The sequence below is a fragment of the Malaclemys terrapin genome, chromosome 6, assembly GCF_027887155.1.
Source record: "Malaclemys terrapin pileata isolate rMalTer1 chromosome 6, rMalTer1.hap1, whole genome shotgun sequence".
Taxonomy (NCBI): Eukaryota; Metazoa; Chordata; order Testudines; family Emydidae; genus Malaclemys; species Malaclemys terrapin.
In genome coordinates this window covers 129,064,130-129,081,844 of record NC_071510.1, presented here as the reverse complement: position 1 = coordinate 129,081,844, position 17,715 = coordinate 129,064,130, and the positions used below count along the sequence as shown (strand labels likewise).

The 17,715-nt window shown below is 43.9% G+C and overlaps 1 protein-coding gene across 2 annotated transcripts in view; it reads left to right on the top strand.

Moving 5' to 3' along the window:
- The window catches only part of UBAP2 (ubiquitin associated protein 2), a 134,282-nt gene that overhangs the window by 53,225 nt on the left and 63,342 nt on the right, over positions 1 to 17,715 (top strand). For both annotated transcript variants that reach the window (XM_054031827.1, XM_054031826.1), the window contains exons 6-8: positions 1,218 to 1,295; positions 14,325 to 14,379; positions 16,260 to 16,363. In XM_054031827.1, the coding sequence (XP_053887802.1) occupies positions 1,218 to 1,295; positions 14,325 to 14,379; positions 16,260 to 16,363 (237 nt within the window). The remainder of the gene's footprint in view (positions 1 to 1,217; positions 1,296 to 14,324; positions 14,380 to 16,259; positions 16,364 to 17,715) is intronic.

Sequence of the window (17,715 nt, the reverse complement as noted above, 5' to 3'; positions counted from 1 at the left end):
GTAAGCCAGAGTGTGACTGCATAGCGCTCTAGTGTGCCATGCACTAACTGATCATGTGGACCCTACTGCCATGCACTATGGAACTTTTAGTGCATGGTAGCAGGGTCCTGACCTGTTAGCGGGCAGCAGGCTGAAGCATTGCACTTTAACACCCTGGCTGGCTGAACACTAACTGACCATGTGAACAAGCCCTAATTCACCAAAACAAAAAAGTAGCTGCCCAGAATTTGTTTGCCAGAGCCAAATGCAGCTTGGCCTTCCAGTTTTGGGCTCTGTGCTAAATCTGGAATTTAAGGCTTTCAAATGGGTTCTAAATCTTGCAAAATGTGCTCTCTGCACCTTTATGTGCACGTAGTTACGTTCCCATTGCAGTGCTGAAAACAAGTCACGCAGTGCACAGTCTCCATTTAACAAGAACAAGTGCTGTAGTAAGTGGTGAGAGTCGTTATTTTCCTTCAGGGAGCCCCTCCTTTGGATTTCAGCTGACACTTCAAAACATACAGCCACAGGTTTTCCACGGAACGTAATTATAGATCTCTTGTAAAACAACAAAAAACATTGTGTCCCATGCAGGTTAAATGTAAAGGACCAGATTCTGGTGGACTCTGTGTGTGAGGTGGGGGAAAGGGAAGGCATGAGATGGGAGGCTTCTTCCCCACTCCTTTCTAGGTCCTCCTGGTTCTTTCAGAAGGGACAATCAGAACGTAGTTGGGTAGGGAAGGCTCAGTTTAAGGCTAGCTTCAGTACCTGCCTCCTCAGAGTGGTGAGGTCATGACCCTGTCCTCCAGACAGATCAGCAAAGCAGGCCAGGGACAGAGTGTGATGCACCGAAGAGTGGCAGAGCTCCTGTTGCCCCATATTTCCCCCTATAGCCCCAGGTGGGGTTCCTGCTGAAAGATGATCTCCGCTACCCCCCCACTCCACTCCACAATGCCAGGGCCCAAGATTTATGAACTTCCATTTAGGCACCCAAATCCATTTTTAAGATGTTTAAATTAGTGTATTGATTTGAGAGGTGCTGAGCACCCACAACTCCCATCACCTCTACCTCACTTGCTGCACCAGCCCAGCACCTCTGAAAATCCAGCAGTTTATTTAGGTGCTCATTAGAAACTGTGAGCTACCCAATCTGTTGCTCCTCTCCATTGTTTTCAAACCTCTTACAAATGTAAAGATAAAATTTCCTTCCATGTCAATCTTCTGTCTTCTCTCCCCAGTTCGAGTAGAAGAGAATGGAGTGGACAACAGTCAAGGGGAGAGGCCTTCAGACCGTGGGAAGCGTGGTCGTGGGAGAGGTAAGGTGGTGTTGCTGATGCGTGGACAATCACGGCTTTTCTCTTGTTCAAAGGATAACGGGCTTTTTTAGATCTCAACAGGAAGAGCAGCTAAACAAGCCCAGCCATATACAATAGTCTGTGCCCTTTGGTTCCATAAGAAAAATCCATGTGTAATTTGATTTTCATTACATTTTTGGCTTGAGTGACTTAAACAAGGTGCACAAGCCTGCATGGCAGGTTCAGATGTGGGCTGGCGTACTCAGATCTGTCACTTGACCCCAAAGACATCCAGCATTTGGGCTGTGAGCCCTCAATAACCTGCTGTTATGGGGAGTTCCAGCCACCCCATGAAAGTCAAATCTGAGCGGAGAGCTGTGGACCTCCAAGATGCACTATGGCCTGTGGGGCAGCACTGGGTTATTTTGTTAAAGATAATGAAGGGGTGAAGGGGTTTGACTTGTACTTGTGCCAGTCCCTCAAAGTGGATTCTGGTGGTGTCAAGAATACCATCTCTGCTTTGTACCCTTTGAGGGGACATCATGCTTCTCTGAGGCTTGCTAGCTAGGTGACATGGAAGGTTAAGGGAACCTGGGATACTGTGAGAGAAAAAATAATCAAAAGGTGCAGGAAGTAATCTAGATTGTGTTGTGCTGAAGATAAGGGAAAAGGGTGAAATCTGGATTTATCAGGGTTTTGGTAGGGGAAGCGTCTGATTTAGTGGGTGAGGAGAACATGGCTTTTGGGGGTGGAAGTGATTTCTTTAGCATGCAGGGAGGGTTCATGGGGAGCCATAGTATCTTGTGGGTTGGAAGGGAAGTGGTTGTTGCTAGGAGGAGCTGGGATAAAAGTATGTCAGAGCTAATAAAAGCAATAAGTAGCATACTTCTAATTTCATATGCACAGAATATTTTTGCAGTACTCCCTATCCTTGGCATAATACCTGAGGATAATCACATGTTCAATGACACATGAGAGCAACAGTTAATCTGTATCTAACCCTGCTCCTTTAAGGGCTGGCAGGAAACAAGGGCATGTAGTTTCCAGAGCAGAGTGGGAACATGACTAGGTTGTGCATGTGAATCAGCAAATACCAGGCTAAGTATGTGTACAGAGTAGCTGTTCAGAGAGGGGGGCGTTATAATTAACTGCTACCATTTTCTGAGTTTTCGCACCAAAAAACAAATAGTGCAAAACTGGGGGAGCTCAGTTTTTGTTTTGAAAGTGAAATTTCTGTTTAAGCTTCTGAGGTATAAGGAAAAGAAATATTAAAAAAAAGATTAAATTAGGAGTTTTTCAGTTGATGGTGTCCTCCTCCAAATGTGTTCCAAAAATGAGTCTCTCACATTCACCCAACTCTTTACAGTTTTAATAATAGTTTGCTGGTGTTACCCTAGGCACTCAGATACAGTAGTGAGGCTAAGCGCAGTAGGATAACTAGATAGTTTCTTAAATGTCTCACAACTAGGCATTTAATAATCACTAATAGAAAGCTGGCATACCTTACTGAGAGAAAGAATGCTTTGTGTGTGCCATCTTCAACCAGACACAATTCATTGCATTGTGTGGTACTTCTATATCTGCCTAACAAATAGACTGCACAGTCACATAAATGAGCTAATTTAATGAAAGGCCATCTGTAGTTCTTAACTATCCATGATAAACTCTCTCTTCTTATGGCTTCTGAATCATTGGCTGATGCATGCATTTTGGGGGAGAAAAATACCTAAGGTTAAAATTTACTAAAGTAATCCTTAAGCTGCAGGGATTGCTTAAAGTTATACATTTCACTTCCTCACTGTTAAGTCTTCTCTTTTCAGGATCACATGACCACCTCTCTTTGCATATTAGCAGAAATATAATTTTTCCTGCAGTCAGCTTAATGCAATAAAAACTTGTTTCTTGCTGCTTCACTAAATACAGAAAAGTCGAGACGATGGATAAAGTTTTCCTTTCAGTCGAGAGCAAATTGGTCACTTGTGATCAGCATGGCACCCTCACTTTATATAATCTAGTAATAACACCGTTCAAAGGCATCCCATGCAGCATTTCTATCTGCATTTCTAATGCACATGTCACTCAGGAATCTAGGCACCAGATACAAAATTAGGGGTTGGTTAATGTTTGAACAATGGACTCCATTTCTCCCTTCCTATTTTAAGCTGCCTTCTCAGGCAGGAATAATCTTAGTGGCTGTTTTCTAGGAGGATCCGTGCTGGGCCATCGCGTTACTCCTTCATAGGAGACCAACCTGATTTAAAGAGATGATGTGTACTTATCCCTGAAAGTGGCAGGAATGGGGCTAATCCTGTGGCAATAGTGGTGCGTAGCCCTCTATAGAAACCTCTGCCCTGAGATTTTCACCCTCATGTCTGTAAGCTGCATGCTTATCCAGCAGAGATGCTGTTATCTGTATGACATTTTTTCCAACTGCATACACTGGACATGGTGCTATGTTTACAATGTACAAACAGTTCGAGCCGGTGTAACAACAGCTGGGTTTTGTACTATTGGCTGATTAGTGGACTTGTGTGTTAAGATATTGCCTACTGGAGTGGCTCTATTGCACAGACCTTAATCTCTGCGTAATAAGTAGAGGGTATAATCTTTGATTTAGAAAGGAGTCAAGGAATAAAAACTTTTTAGCTGGGTCTTCAGTATCTTCATCTCTCATTCTCAAGACCAAAATTCTTGAATAAGCTTAATTTATCCCTAAGGAGTATTATAATGCTGATAGATATTACTTACTTGCAACTACTGCCTGATAGCGGTACAACATGCAATTATGATACATAGTAAGATATCTTGTATGATACATACTGAGATATCACAGGCAGGCTTGCTAACCTAGTGAGGAGGCCTTTAAAGTAGGTTTGCCGGGGGATGGTGACTTAAGCCCAGAGGTAAGTGGGATACAGGGAGGAAACACGAGGAGGAGGGTGCAACAGGAGAGGCCTCCTGATTCATACTGAGAAAGTAGGGCAATTGGCTAGTTATCTTAGGTGCCTGTACACAAACGCAAGAAGTCTGAGAAACAAGCAGGAAGAATTGGAAGTCTTGGCACAGTCAAGGAACTATGATGTGATTGGAATAACAGAGACTTGATCAGGTAACTCACATGACTGAAGCATTGTCATGGATGGGTATAAACTGTTCAGGAAGGACAGGTGGGGGAGAAAAGGTGGAGGAGTTGCACTGTATGTAAGGGAGAAGTATGATTGCTCAGAGCTCCAATATGAAACATGCAGAAAAGCCTGTTGAGTCTTTGGGTTAAGTTTAGAAGCAAGAGCAAAAAGGGTGATGTCGTGGTGAGTGTCTGCTATAGACAACCAGACTAGGAGGACGAGGAACACAAGGCTTTCTTCGGACAACTAACAAAAGTTTCCAGATCACAGGCCCTGGTTCTCATGGGGGATTTCAGTCACCCTGACATCTGCTGGGAGAGCAATACAGCAGTGCACAGACAATCCTGGAAGTTTTTGGAGAGTGTTGGGGACAACTTCCTGGTGCAAGTGGTGGAGGAACCAACTAGGGGCTGTGCTCCTCTTGACCTGCTACTCACAAACAGGGAAGAATTAGTAGGGGAAGCAAAAGTGGATGGCAACCTGGGCAGTAGTGACCATGAGTTCAGGATCCTGACCAAAGGAAGAAAGGCGAGCAGCAGGATATGGACCCTGGACTTCAGAAAAACCAGACTTTGACTTCCTCAGGGAACTGATGGGCAGGATTCCCGGGAGGCTAATATGAGGGGGGAAAGGAGTCCAAGAGAGCTGGCTGTATTTTAAAGAAGCCTTATTGAGAGCGCAGGAACAAACCATCCTGATGTGCAGAAAGAATATGGCAGGCAACCAGCTTGGCGTAATAGAGAAATCTTTGGTGAGCTTAAACACAAAAAGGAAGCTTACAAGAAGTGGAAACTTGGACAGATGACTAGGGAGATGTATAAAAATATTGCTCGAACATGCAGGGGTGTAATTAGGAAGGCCAAAGCACAATTGGAGTTGCAGCTAGCAAGGCATAAGAAGGGTATCAGGAAGGGTTTCTACAGGTATGTTAGCAACAAGGAGGAGGTCAGGGAAAGTGTGGGACTCTTAATGAATGGGAGAGGCAACCTAGTGACAGATGATGTGGAAAAAGCTGAAATACTCAGTGCTTTTTTTGCTTCAGTCTTCACAGACGAGGTCAGCTCCCAGACTGCTGCACTGGGCAGCACAGTATGGGGAGGAGGTGAGCAATCCTCAGTGGTGAAAGAACAGGTTAAGGACTGTTTAGAAAAGCTGGACATGCACAAATCCATGGGCTGCATCTAATGCATCTGAGGGAGTTGGCTGATGTGGTTGCAGAGCCATTGACCATTATCTTTGAAAACTCGTGGCGATCAGGGGAGGTCCTGGGCGATTGGAAAAAGGCAAAAATAGTGCCCATCTTTAAAAAAGGGAAGAAGGAGAATCTGGGGAACTACAGACCAGTCAGCCTCACTTCAGTCCCTGGAAAAATCATGGAGCAGGTCCTCAAGGAATCCATTTTGAAGCACTTGGAGGAGAGGAAGGTGATCAGGAACAGTCAACATGGATTCCCCAAGGGCAAGTCATGCCTGACTAACCTAATTGCTTTCTATGATGAGATAACTGGCTCTGTGGATATGGGGAAAGCAGTGGACATGATATCTTTACTTTAGCAAAGCTTTTGATACTATCTCCCACAGTATTCTTGCCAGCAAGTTAAAAAAGTATGGATTGGATGAATGGACAATAAGGTGGATAGAAAGCTGGCAAGATCGTCGGGCTCAACGGTAGTGATCAGTAACTAGATATCTAGTTGACAGCCAGCATGAAGCGGAATGCCCCAGGGGTCTGTCCTGGGGACAGTTTTGTCAACATCTTCATTAACGATCTGGATGATGGGATGGCTTATACCCTCAGCAAGTTCGGAGATGACACTAAGCTGGGGGGAGAGGTAGATACGCTGGAGGGTAGGGATAGGGTCCAGAGTGACCTAGACAAATTGGAGGATTGAGCTAAAAGAAATCTGATGAGGTTTAACAAGGACAAGTGCGGAGTCTTGCACTTAGGACGGAAGAATCCTATGCACTGCTACAGGATGGGATCTGACTGGCTAAGTGACAGTTATGCAGAAAAGGACCTGGGGATTACTGTGGATGAGAAGCTGGATATGAGTCAACAGTGTGCCCTTGTTGCCAAGAAGGCTAATGGCATTTTGGGCTGCATTAGTAGAAACATTGCCAGCAGATTGAGGGAAGTGCTTATTCCCCTCTATTCAGCACTGGTGAGGCCACATCTGGAGTATTGCGGCCAGTTTTGTGCCACCCACTATGGAAGGGATGTGGACAAATTGGAGAGAGTCCAGCGGAGGGCAACGAAAATGATTAGGGAGCTGGGGCACATGATTGATGAGGAGAGGCTGAGGGAACTGGGCTTGTTTAGTCTGCACAAGAGAAGAGTGAGGGGCAATTTGATAGCAGCCTTCAAGTACCTGAGGGGGGGTTCCAAGGAGAATGGAGCTCAGCTGTTCTCAGTGGTGGTAGATGACCGAATAAGGAACAATGGTCTCAAGTTGCAGTGGGGGAGGCCTAGGTTGGATATTAGGGAAACACTATTTCACTAGGAGGGTGTTGAAGCACTGGAATGAGTTACCTAGGGAGATGGTGGAATCTCCATCATTAGCGGTTTTTAAGGCCCAGCTTGACAAAGCTCTGGCTGGGATGATTTAGTTGGGGATAGCCCTGCTTTGAGCAGGGGGTTGGACTACATGACCTCATGAGGTCTCTTCCAACCCTAATCTTCTATGATCTGGAAAGATGTGGGAACAAATTATTGAACAATCTATTTGTAAGCATCTACTGAGTAAGAGGGTGATAAGTAAGAGCTAATACGGATTTGTCAAGAACAAATCATGACAAACCAACCTAATTTCCTTCTTTGACAGGGTTACTGGATGGGGGGGAACTAGTAGATGTGATATATCTTCATTGTAGTAAGGCTTTTGATAGTCCCACAGTCCCAGACATTTCTCATAAGCAAACTAGAGAAATGTGGTCTAGATTAATTTATGGGTGCACAACTGGTTGAAAAATTATACTCAGAGTAATTATCAATGGTTCTCTGTCAAACTGGGAGGATGCAGGGATCTTCCTAGGTCTGGTACTTCTTAATATTTTCATTCATGATTTAGATAATGGAGTAGAGTGTGCTTATAAAATTTGTGTATGAGACCAAGCTTGCAGTGGTTGCAGGCATTTTGGAGGACATGGATTACAATTAAGAATGATCTTGACAAATTGGAGAGTTGGTCTAAAATCACGAAGATGAAATTCAATAAAGACAAGTGTCAAGTACTATACTTAAGGAAAAAGAAATGCACAAACTATAAAATGTGGAAAAACTGACTAGGCAGTAGTACTGCAGAAAAGCATCTGGGGGTTATAGTGGATCACAAATTAAATATGAGTAACAATCTGATGCAGTGCAAAAAAGGCTGATTCTGGAGTGTATTAACTAGAGTGTTGTATGTAAGACATGGGAGGTAATTGTTCTGCACTGGTGAGGTCTCATCTGGAGCACTGTGTCTAGTTCTGGGTGCCATGCTTCAGGAAAAAGGTGGGCAAATTGGAGAGAGCTCAGAGGAGAGCAACAAAAATGATAAAAGGTTTAGACACCCTGGCCGATGATGAAAGGTTTAAAAAAGTGGGCATATTTCATCTTGAGAAAAGAAGTCTGAGTGGGGACCTGATAAGTTTTCAAATATGTTCAGGGCTGTTAGGAAGAGGACAGTAATCAATTGGTCTCCATGTCCACTGAAGATAGGACAAGAAGGAATGGGCTTAATCTGCATCAAGGGAGATTTAGGTTAGATATTAGGAAAATCTTTCTCACTATAAGGGTCGTTATGTGCTGCAATAGGTTAACAAGGGAGGCTGTGAAATCCCCATCACTGGAGGTTTTTTAGAGCAGGTTGGACAAGCATGTGTCAGGGATGTTCTAGGTATACTTGGTCCTGTCTCAGCATGAGGGGCTGGACTAGATAACCTCTCAAGATCCCTTTCAGCCCTACATTTCTGTGATTCTGAGAGTATCTGAGTAGAGTTCTATAACAAAGGTGATATGGAGAACTGCTTAGCAGGACACAATCAGGTTAAAAATCCTAAAGTTATAAAAAACAAAATTCCTTATTTGTGTGAAGTGATTAAAAGTGTAATAAGTTTACCAATTTAACTTTCATTGTGGCGTTTTACACTTCGAAAAATGAGACTAGACTTGTCAGTTTCACTTTTGTTCCTAGTCAGTTTTTAGTAAATCCTTTTTTCTTCATGCTGATGTAGAGCATGTTTGCATTGCAAACGCTGTAGGGGAATGTTTATTAGAAAAAACCCTGCTACCATGGGAATTAAAATAATGAAAAAGGGGTGCCTGGTGGCGATAACTTCTGCCCAAAGAGTCTCTGAGATTAGGGCATTTACCTCGGTGCCACCCTATACGCTGTTTTTCTAGGACAAGGTTAAGCTGCGGTCACATCCGGTTTTCCTGCCCAAGGTGGTTTCGCAGTTTCACATGAGCCAGGACATATTTTTGTCAGTCTTCTTCCCAAATCCTCATAAGTCTGAGGAGGAACGTAGATTGCACTCCCTGGATGTCAGGCGAGTGCTAGCCGCCCACATCGAAAGGACTGAACCATTTTACAATTCGACACAGTTGTTCATCACAGTGACGGATAGGATGAAAGGTCATCCAGTGTCCACCCAGAGAATTTCATATTGGATCAACGCCTGCATCTGATTTTGCTATGATCAGGTAAAAGTGCCTCCCCCGGCAATTGTAACTGCCCACTCAACTAGAGTGCAAGCCTTGACGGTGGCCTTCCTGACCCATGTGCCAGTTCCAATCATTCATTCACACATTCATGTCTCACTATGCGCTTACCCAGCAAGCCTGAGATGACGCCGGCTTCAGTAGAGCAGTATTACAAGCCGAATGTCTGTGAACTCTGAGCCCCTCTCCAGGGATACTGCTTGAGAGTCAGCTACAATGGAATCGACATGAGCAAGCACTCGAAGAAGAAAAAATGGTTACCCACCTTTTCATAACTGTTGTTCTTCGAGAAGGGTAGCTCATGTCCATTCCATTACCCGCCCTCCTGCCCCTCTGTTGGAGTGCCGGCAAGAAGGAACTGAGAGGGTGTAGGGCCGACAGCACTTGATATACTGATGCATGAGCGCGGCACCCCAGAGGGCGCCACAGCTGACCCTATGGATACCGCTAAGGCAAAAGTCTCCGACATTTGTGCATGTGGGTGCACATGCACCTAGAATGGAATCAACATGAGCAAAAGTTACGAAAAGATAGGTAACCATTTTTTTTTTTTTCAACCATTAAACCACACTAGGGCTTGATCCTGTGAGCATGTGTGTGTGTCTGGAACTCTCAATGGACTTCATGGGGAATGGAGAATGCTCAGCACCTTAGAGGATCCAGGTATCCTATTTCCTGTAACTGAGTTGCTATGGAAAATCTCTCTAAATGCAACAAAGCAAACTACAGCTGGTGTGCGAAGTTGATTAAGAGCGTGAGATACATTAGTGAACAGAAAAAGGCCACCTGGCTCAATTAGTAAAATGTGGGAACAAACTAGAGTAAAATGTCAAAATGAGCAATACGATGGAAAAAAAACCCAACAAACTTTCCACTGCTGGCTTCCTGTGAATAGAGAGGAATAGCCAGGATTTGGCTTGACACTTGAACCTGTTGTTTGGAGATCTAAGTGTAAAGGAAGCTGAGAAATGTCAGGATTAGGAGTGGCAATTAGAGCTGTAATTTTATTCTTTGCCTGGTGCCCCCATTGTTTCCTTTTGTGCTCAGTAGGCTGACTAATTGAAGCAAGGTCCATTCATGCAGCCTGCTTGAGAGTTTAACATGTGCTGCTGCAAAGTTGCTCGTTCTCCTTTCTTGCGCAGATGGAAACTTACCGTCACAGAATTGCCTGTTGTGTTGCCAAAAAACCTGTGACTTCCTTTTTGTTTTGAAAACTGACCATTATGGTGCATTTTTGGTTGTGGAAACTATATGGACAAGGCAATTCCATAATATAACAGTTAGAGCCTGCCTTCCCTCCCTTGGATGGATACTGCATCACAGCACTTAAGGTTCCATCTACACTGCAATCTGTTGGTCACTATTAACGGACAGTGTTTAAAAAATTTCCTAATACGGGGTGGGGAAAACCTGTAATGCCATAGTGACTCATCAGTGATTTCTGTGCGAGTTACAGGTGCTAAGCACCTCTAGGGATCCAGAAGCTTAAATAACTTTGAGGCTGAGTTTTAAATTCAGAGTTGGGAGGAGAGAACTTTTTGGTTTAAAAAACTCAAAATATGGATTCGGTTACTTCCTGAAAGCGTGGTCACTTTCAGTCCGCATACCACCAGAATACTTCTGATTCCAATTCCAACGGAATCTACTGTGTTGGAAGCAAAGATGGCAAAAGATTGTAGGCGTTGAGATTGTGCACAGCAGGTTTTCCAGAGTCGGGTTGTGTTCCATGCATGGTAGCAGCATGTCTCCTCTCTTTAGGATGCAGCCAGCCTCTTTTGATCACCTAGGCTCCGCTGCAGCAACCTTCTTGCATCACTTCATGCGGGGAACTCTACCAAAGGACACAGAAGGAATTAACATCATGGAATGTTGGGGCTTGTCTACATGGGAACACTCAAGAAAATAATCTGAATTAAAATTTCAAGTGGATTAATTAAACTTCATTAAACCCTTGTGTGGATGCTCTTATTCAGCTGTTACCACTCAAGAAAGAGATCATGGAGTCATTATGGACAGTTCTCTGAAAACATCCACTCAAGGTGCAGCACCAGTCAAAAAAACTAACAGAATGTTGGGAATCTTTAGGAAAGTGATAGATATAAATCCAGGGTATGCCCACATCTTGAATACTGCATGCAGATGTGGTTGCACCATCTCAAAAAAGATATGTTGGAATTGGAAAAGGTACAGAAAAGGGCAACAAAAATGATTAGGGGTATGGAACAGGAGAGATTAATAAGATTGAGACTTTTCAGCTTGGAAAAGAGACGACTAAGGGGGGATATGATAGAGGTCTATAAAATCATGACTGGTGTAGAGAAAGTAAATAAGGAAATGTTATTTACTCCTTCGCATAACACAATAGCTAGGGGTCACCAAATGAAATTAATAGGCAGCAGGTTTAAAACAAAAAGAAACATTTCTTCACCCAATGCACAGTCAACTTGTGGAACTCTTTGCTGGAGGATGTTGTGAAGGCCAAGACTATAACAGGGTTCAAAAAAGAACTAGATAAGTTCATGGAGGATAGGTCCATCAATGGCTATTATCCAGGATGGGCAGGGATGGGAATGGGCAACAGGGGATGGATCACTTGATTACCTGTTCTGTCATTCTCTCTGGGGCAGCTGGCATTGGCCACTGTCAGAAGACAGGATACTGAGCTAGATAGACCTTTGGTCTGGCCCAGTATGGCCATTCTGATGTTCTAATCTTTCACCTACATGTCAAGTTCTCCTTCTATAATGCTTTCACCTGGTCAAATGGAAGAGGTGCTCTGCTGCTCAACCCATTTATATGCTTCTTATACCTCTGTTTTAGCTATTGAAACAAATGCCTCCTGCTTCAATCAACAAGATCTTTCTATTCTAAACTCCCTGACTAGTTCTGTAGGTTACTATCCAAGTGTCTTGCCTCTGTCAATGTTCAGAATGATATTGCTGAAGAATCCTTGAAACATTCCTACCTATTTGCCTATGTTAGGTATTTCAGCCCTTTCCAGAAGCAGCCCCTGTGCAGGACATTTTCCTAATGATCTAAAACTAATCCTATCCATCTAAATATTTATACTGTCATCATTGGGGTTCTCTGGACTCTGTTTCTGAAGGAACCTTGACAATGTCCTCTTTTTCCAGCCCTGCTGTGCACATTAGGTATCCTGAGTTGAATAGTTCCTCTTCTTTTGGAGAGAAATTAGAGAGAGATTGAGGCCAGATCTGCCAATAACAGATAAACTTGGTCCAAATTCTAGTGACGTTCCTGGAGCATACTAAGGTCAGGCAAGCAATGCCTTGCTTTCTTGTATGTGTTTAAGAGCTTACATTCACACACGCATCCAATTGCTTCATGACTGTAACTAGTACTTGGGAGCCCTAAAAGATTACAATAGCAGGGTAATGTTAGAAATTCATACTTGTCCTGATAGATGGGGCAACCTAAAGATCCCTGTTTTGGTAACCTGTAATGCATCCATAATAAAATATTCTGCTTTGCTGTGTAGCTGGAGCTCTAGGCTCCCAGGTGTTGTGTTATGCAAATAGGTAGTTGTGAACTCTGAATGTATTTTCTTCTCAAAAAGTATGCCATCACACGTTAACAGCAAAAAATGAATGGAAAACCAGATGTAGAAATGCATTGCACATATGAAACACTGTTTAAAATGCTAAAATAGCAGACTACTTTTGGGATTATTAAGTAATGTAAATGATTCTAGTATGTTGTCAGCACTATGCAAGATATGAAAGTAAAGACAGTCCCTGTACCAAAGAGCTTATAGTCTGAGGCTGATGTCAAGAGTGCAACCCAAAGGAGGGATAACTCCCCGCCCCCCCCCCGCTGCATCTCTCCCCCAGTGCCAACCACCCCCCGCTGCATCACACCCCCCCAGTGCCAGCCATCCCCCAGCCGCATTGTGTAAGAATGGAGTCATTGGATATAGTTAAGGCTCTGATTTTGTCACGGAGGTCGTAGAAGTCCCGCCCGCCCCCCCCCCCCCCCCCGCCTGCGATGGCTGGTAGTTGTGGGGTACCCTGGTCGCATCTGGCAGTGTGGCCCCCACAGTCACTGGCCAGGGGTAACTTGCAGCTCCTGGCTGCCGTGAGTGGCGGGGGGACCCGGAGCTACTAGCGAGGCCCTTTCTGTAGCCACCGAGAGGGTTGTAGGGACCCAGCAGCTCCCCGTAGATATTTTTAGTAAAAGTCAGACAAGTCATGGGCTTCCGTGAGTTTTTCTTTGTTGCCTGTGACCTGTCCATTTATTTTACAAGAAATATCTGGCAAAATCTTAGCCTTAAGTATAATTTGAATAAGGCGAGAGTTTCGGCTTGGCGAACTGAGACTGCATAAAGGACAGCTGCGGGGAAAGGCCCAGATCCAGGAGTAGGAGAGGGAAACAAAATGGGTTGTTGAGGCTAACATTGGTACAGCAGAGGAATGAGAGAAAGTGTGATTAGGCCAGAGGTGTAGGCTGGGTCTTGTGCAGGCCTTGGAGTCAAGCACAAGAAATTGAAAGGTAAGGACTGTACACTGAACTTAGATAATAATAGCTATACATCTCCATACTAGACATAAAAAAATATGGTTTGAGTAGTTTCTAGTATATATTTGCCCACCCAAGTTTAATTTGTGTGCTGTACAGAGCTAGGTTGATACGCACATTCAACAGTAGCGGCACTGTGTTGATGTGTATGATGTACCTAAGATTTTATGTTGGCCCTTACTTTGGTCTGTTTGATCTTCTCCTCTTCTAGTTTTAAGAGGAGAGGAAAGAATGGTTGCTTTACTATACTACTAAATATTATGATGAACTAATATTTTGTTAAAAGAAGAACAGGAGTACTTGTGGCACCTTAGAGACTAACAAATTTATTAGAGCATAAGCTTTCGTGGACTACAGCCCACTTCTTCGGATGCATATAGAAGTGGGCTGTAGTCCACGAAAGCTTATGCTCTAATAAATTTGTTAGTCTCTAAGGTGCCACAAGTACTCCTGTTCTTCTTTTTGCGGATACAGACTAACACGGCTGTTACTCTGAAACTAATATTTTGTTCTTTGTATGGATTAGAGAAGGGTTTTTACTTTGAGGGGAATTGAGGAGAGAGAAGTTGTATTTAGTAAATTCATCCATTCTATTTTTCTTCCTCAAACCCAGTATTCTCCTGTGTGACAGATTAGCAATCAGCCCATCTGTATGGGTGCTCTTAAAGGGTGTTCTCTATTCTTGTAGGGTTTGGACGTGGTAGAGGGCGAGGAGCTGGGAGATTTTCAGCCCAAGGCATGGGGTAAGTGATGCATATAGTTCTCAGGGAAAATCGAACACAGCAGGAGTGTTAATCACTGTCCAATTTGTTAATACTACTTGACAAATGTATTGTATATTGCTGTGGATAGAAAGCATACAGATCTGTGAAACTCTCTGTGAAATACTAGTTTGATTCATTGTATGCAGAGTGACTATTGCCATCTCTAGGCAAACTAACATTAACGTGAGTACACAGGAGTCAACATGTCAGAGACACTCAAAAACAACAACCAACCCCCTAAACAAAATCCCTCCCCAGTCCCCAGAAAACTGAGCTTGCCCCCATGTAACCCAGCCCCTCAAGGAAAGTCCAAGTCAATCCAGAGGCGTTGCAGGTTGAAAGTTCTGCATGGCTGGTTTGTAGCCCAGTTTGAATGGAAACTTGTTTGGCTGTAGTTTGAAGCACGTAGATTCTTAAAAAACCCCCAAAGATAAGTGAATCTAATCTTTTCTACCAGAAGGTGCGGGAGCTTCCCTTCATTCTTAGTGTTTTACATTGTAGACAATGTTCTTTGCACGTGTGTGCACCTTGGTACAGAGTCAAAAGAAGCTTCTTCCCCTGCTGAACCCACAACTCTAAGGGTTTTTCAGTCTTGCCACTAGAACTCTTTTCATCTGGGCTGCAGGACCGTAACCTCGTTGCCTCTAACCATTATTTGCTCTCCGTAACTTTGTGGATCATATCCGTGGTGTCAAGAGAATAAAAATGAGCTTTTTCTCTTCTCCTTCGTGTCTTGGCTGCCTCCACGCCTTAGATAAGCCTTCTCCTTGCTCTTTTCCTCTTCTCACTCCATTCTCATGTGATAGGCTGAAAAACAACCTCCCCCCCCCCCTTTTTTTTTTTTTTAAACCAACAAATCAGATTCCAGGTCACCATTTGGCTACCTCTTAGATATTGAGCTGTTTTGGCTTCAGTGGGTATTTCAGAACACTTCCATGCCACCATCTTATTGATACACTACGTGTTGCCCTGCATAAACTTCAGGCACCCTAAAAGCATGTGTCACGGAGTATTGGGGGACTCAGGGCCCTGCACCCCCGGCTTCCTGCGATTCACCATGACTCTCAGCCAGCCAGTAAAGCAGAAGGTTTATTTGGATGACAGGAATACAGTCCAAGACAGGTCTTGCAGGCACAGACAACAGGGCCCCCCCTCAGTTAGGTCCAGCTTGGGGTCCCAGGGCATGCCAGCCCACCCCCCTTTGGGGGGTCAGAGCCATCTCTGCCTCCCAGCCATCTCTCCAGCCTCCTTCCAGCCTGCTTCCAGCCCTCTCCCTTCAGCGACCCCTCCCACAGCCTTTGTTCAGTTTCCCGGGCCCCGGAGTCACCTGACCTCCAACCCCCTCCTGGGTTCTCATGTTACAAGCTCAGGTATGTTCCCTGGGGCAGACTCCCATCCCCCGATGCAGACCATCCTAGTCACACTTCCCTGTCAGCATTCCCACACCCCAGCAAGAACAGGCCCAGTTCGTCACAGCATGCGACATGGGATTCTCATCAGTAGTATCCTGCTGAGAAATGATCAACTGATTAGTTTACAGTCACAGCAGAATCTTATGTTTAATGAGGATGGGAATGGTTTGCCTGGTATTGCAACTTTTCCAGGAACTAGGTTTTGTTCAGTTTCTTTACAATGACTTTTTTTAATACTGTCCTGGTTTTTGGTGGCACACCCCCACCCTTATTGGGAGTAAAAAGAAATTTACTTTTTTGAAAAACACAAATTATCGAAATATGAAAGACAAGAACTGGTAAAAATCTAATACACATATAGACCATAAATTGGGGCATTTCATTTTGTGTGGCTTTGGTATTCACTTTCTGCATATTTCTGTTCTTCCCAATCTTTTTAAACCCTAGGACATTTAACCCTGCAGACTATACGGAGACTTCTGCCACAGATGGCTTTGGGCCAAAACCAGAAGTTTGGGAGACTGGTCAGAATGATGCAGATGATGGAACTGGTAAGATGGCTTCCAAAAGTGGAAGAGCTGGAGTGAAAAGCTGTAGCAAGTTGCCATTAAAATAACAGCTCTGCTGTGGTTTTTTTATGAACATCTGAAAATAGTTATACTTCTCACCTGACATGGGTGTTTGCTCACTTATACAGCTTGCTGCAGTACTCCAGCCGCAGGATGGCTGTATATGTACAGCTCTGTGGTTAGACAATGAGAAGGGTAGTTCTCGTTCGCAAAATCATAAACAATTCCCCACGAGTCGAGAGAGGTTGAAGGATGGAGCTATTTAAATCCGTTTCCCTATAGGGAATTTTTGATAGGTACATTACGGTGAGATTTTTCCAAAGCACGTGACTGATTTACAAGCACACGTCTCATTGAAAGTCATTGGGACTTGTGCCCCTAAGTCACTCAGACACTTCTGAAATTCCCACTTTTACCATACAGGAAGGCAGACAGATTAGTTCCTGAGGTGTGGGACAGTTCCTAGATCTTGCCATCTTCCAGAACAGGAAATAACTAGAAATGTGAATAGGCCATAGAATTGCTACCAACAGAACAGTCTGTATCTTCATATGAAGATTAAGAGGTTTTGTATTTATTGGTGGAATCTTAAGGGTGGAATGTTCATTGCTGGTTGGAGGCAGAGACACAGACAGTAGGTTGAAAGGGGAGTGGTCTTGTCTGGGCACTGGAAAGCAAAGAACATAATCTGACTGATCAGTGACTCAGAAAAAGAACAGAATAGCATGCTGCCTCTTTGAGTTCCAGGTCAAGAGATGTAACGAGGGGAAAAAAAAGATTGTGTCATGCTGGAGAAATGCCACTAATTACAGTAGTCCAGCAAGTGGAGGAAAATGGATGAGTTCAGCATCTGAGGAATTACTCACAAGATGGAAGGGTTCTATGCAGGTCATCTTTTTGATAACCCTTCTACTGTCAAATGAAAGGAAAAGGCTGATACTGGTGACCCACTGCTGATGTAAGGAGAAGGATTTCAGCTTCACTGAGCACTGGTGTGAGCCCTTTGTGATGTGACTTTCTGTGTTAGACAGTCTCCATTTAGGCGGATAGGAGGCGAATCTCCTCGGTTCAGAGCTGGTATGGCTCCTTAGGCAGACTTTAAACTAGTTGGAAAGGAACTTTTACTTAGCTCAAAATCTGGCATGTATTTCCAAAATGAATGATTCTGAATAGATGTGTCCTGCAGCAAAACACATATAGCTAGAATAAAGATTATTAATTCACTGATGTTTGTTTTTAAAAAATAAGATTTAAGGCCAGAAGAGGCAGTAGAAGTGATACTACATGTGAAATCCCGCCTATAATGTTAGCATAGGTGCTTGCTATATAGGGAC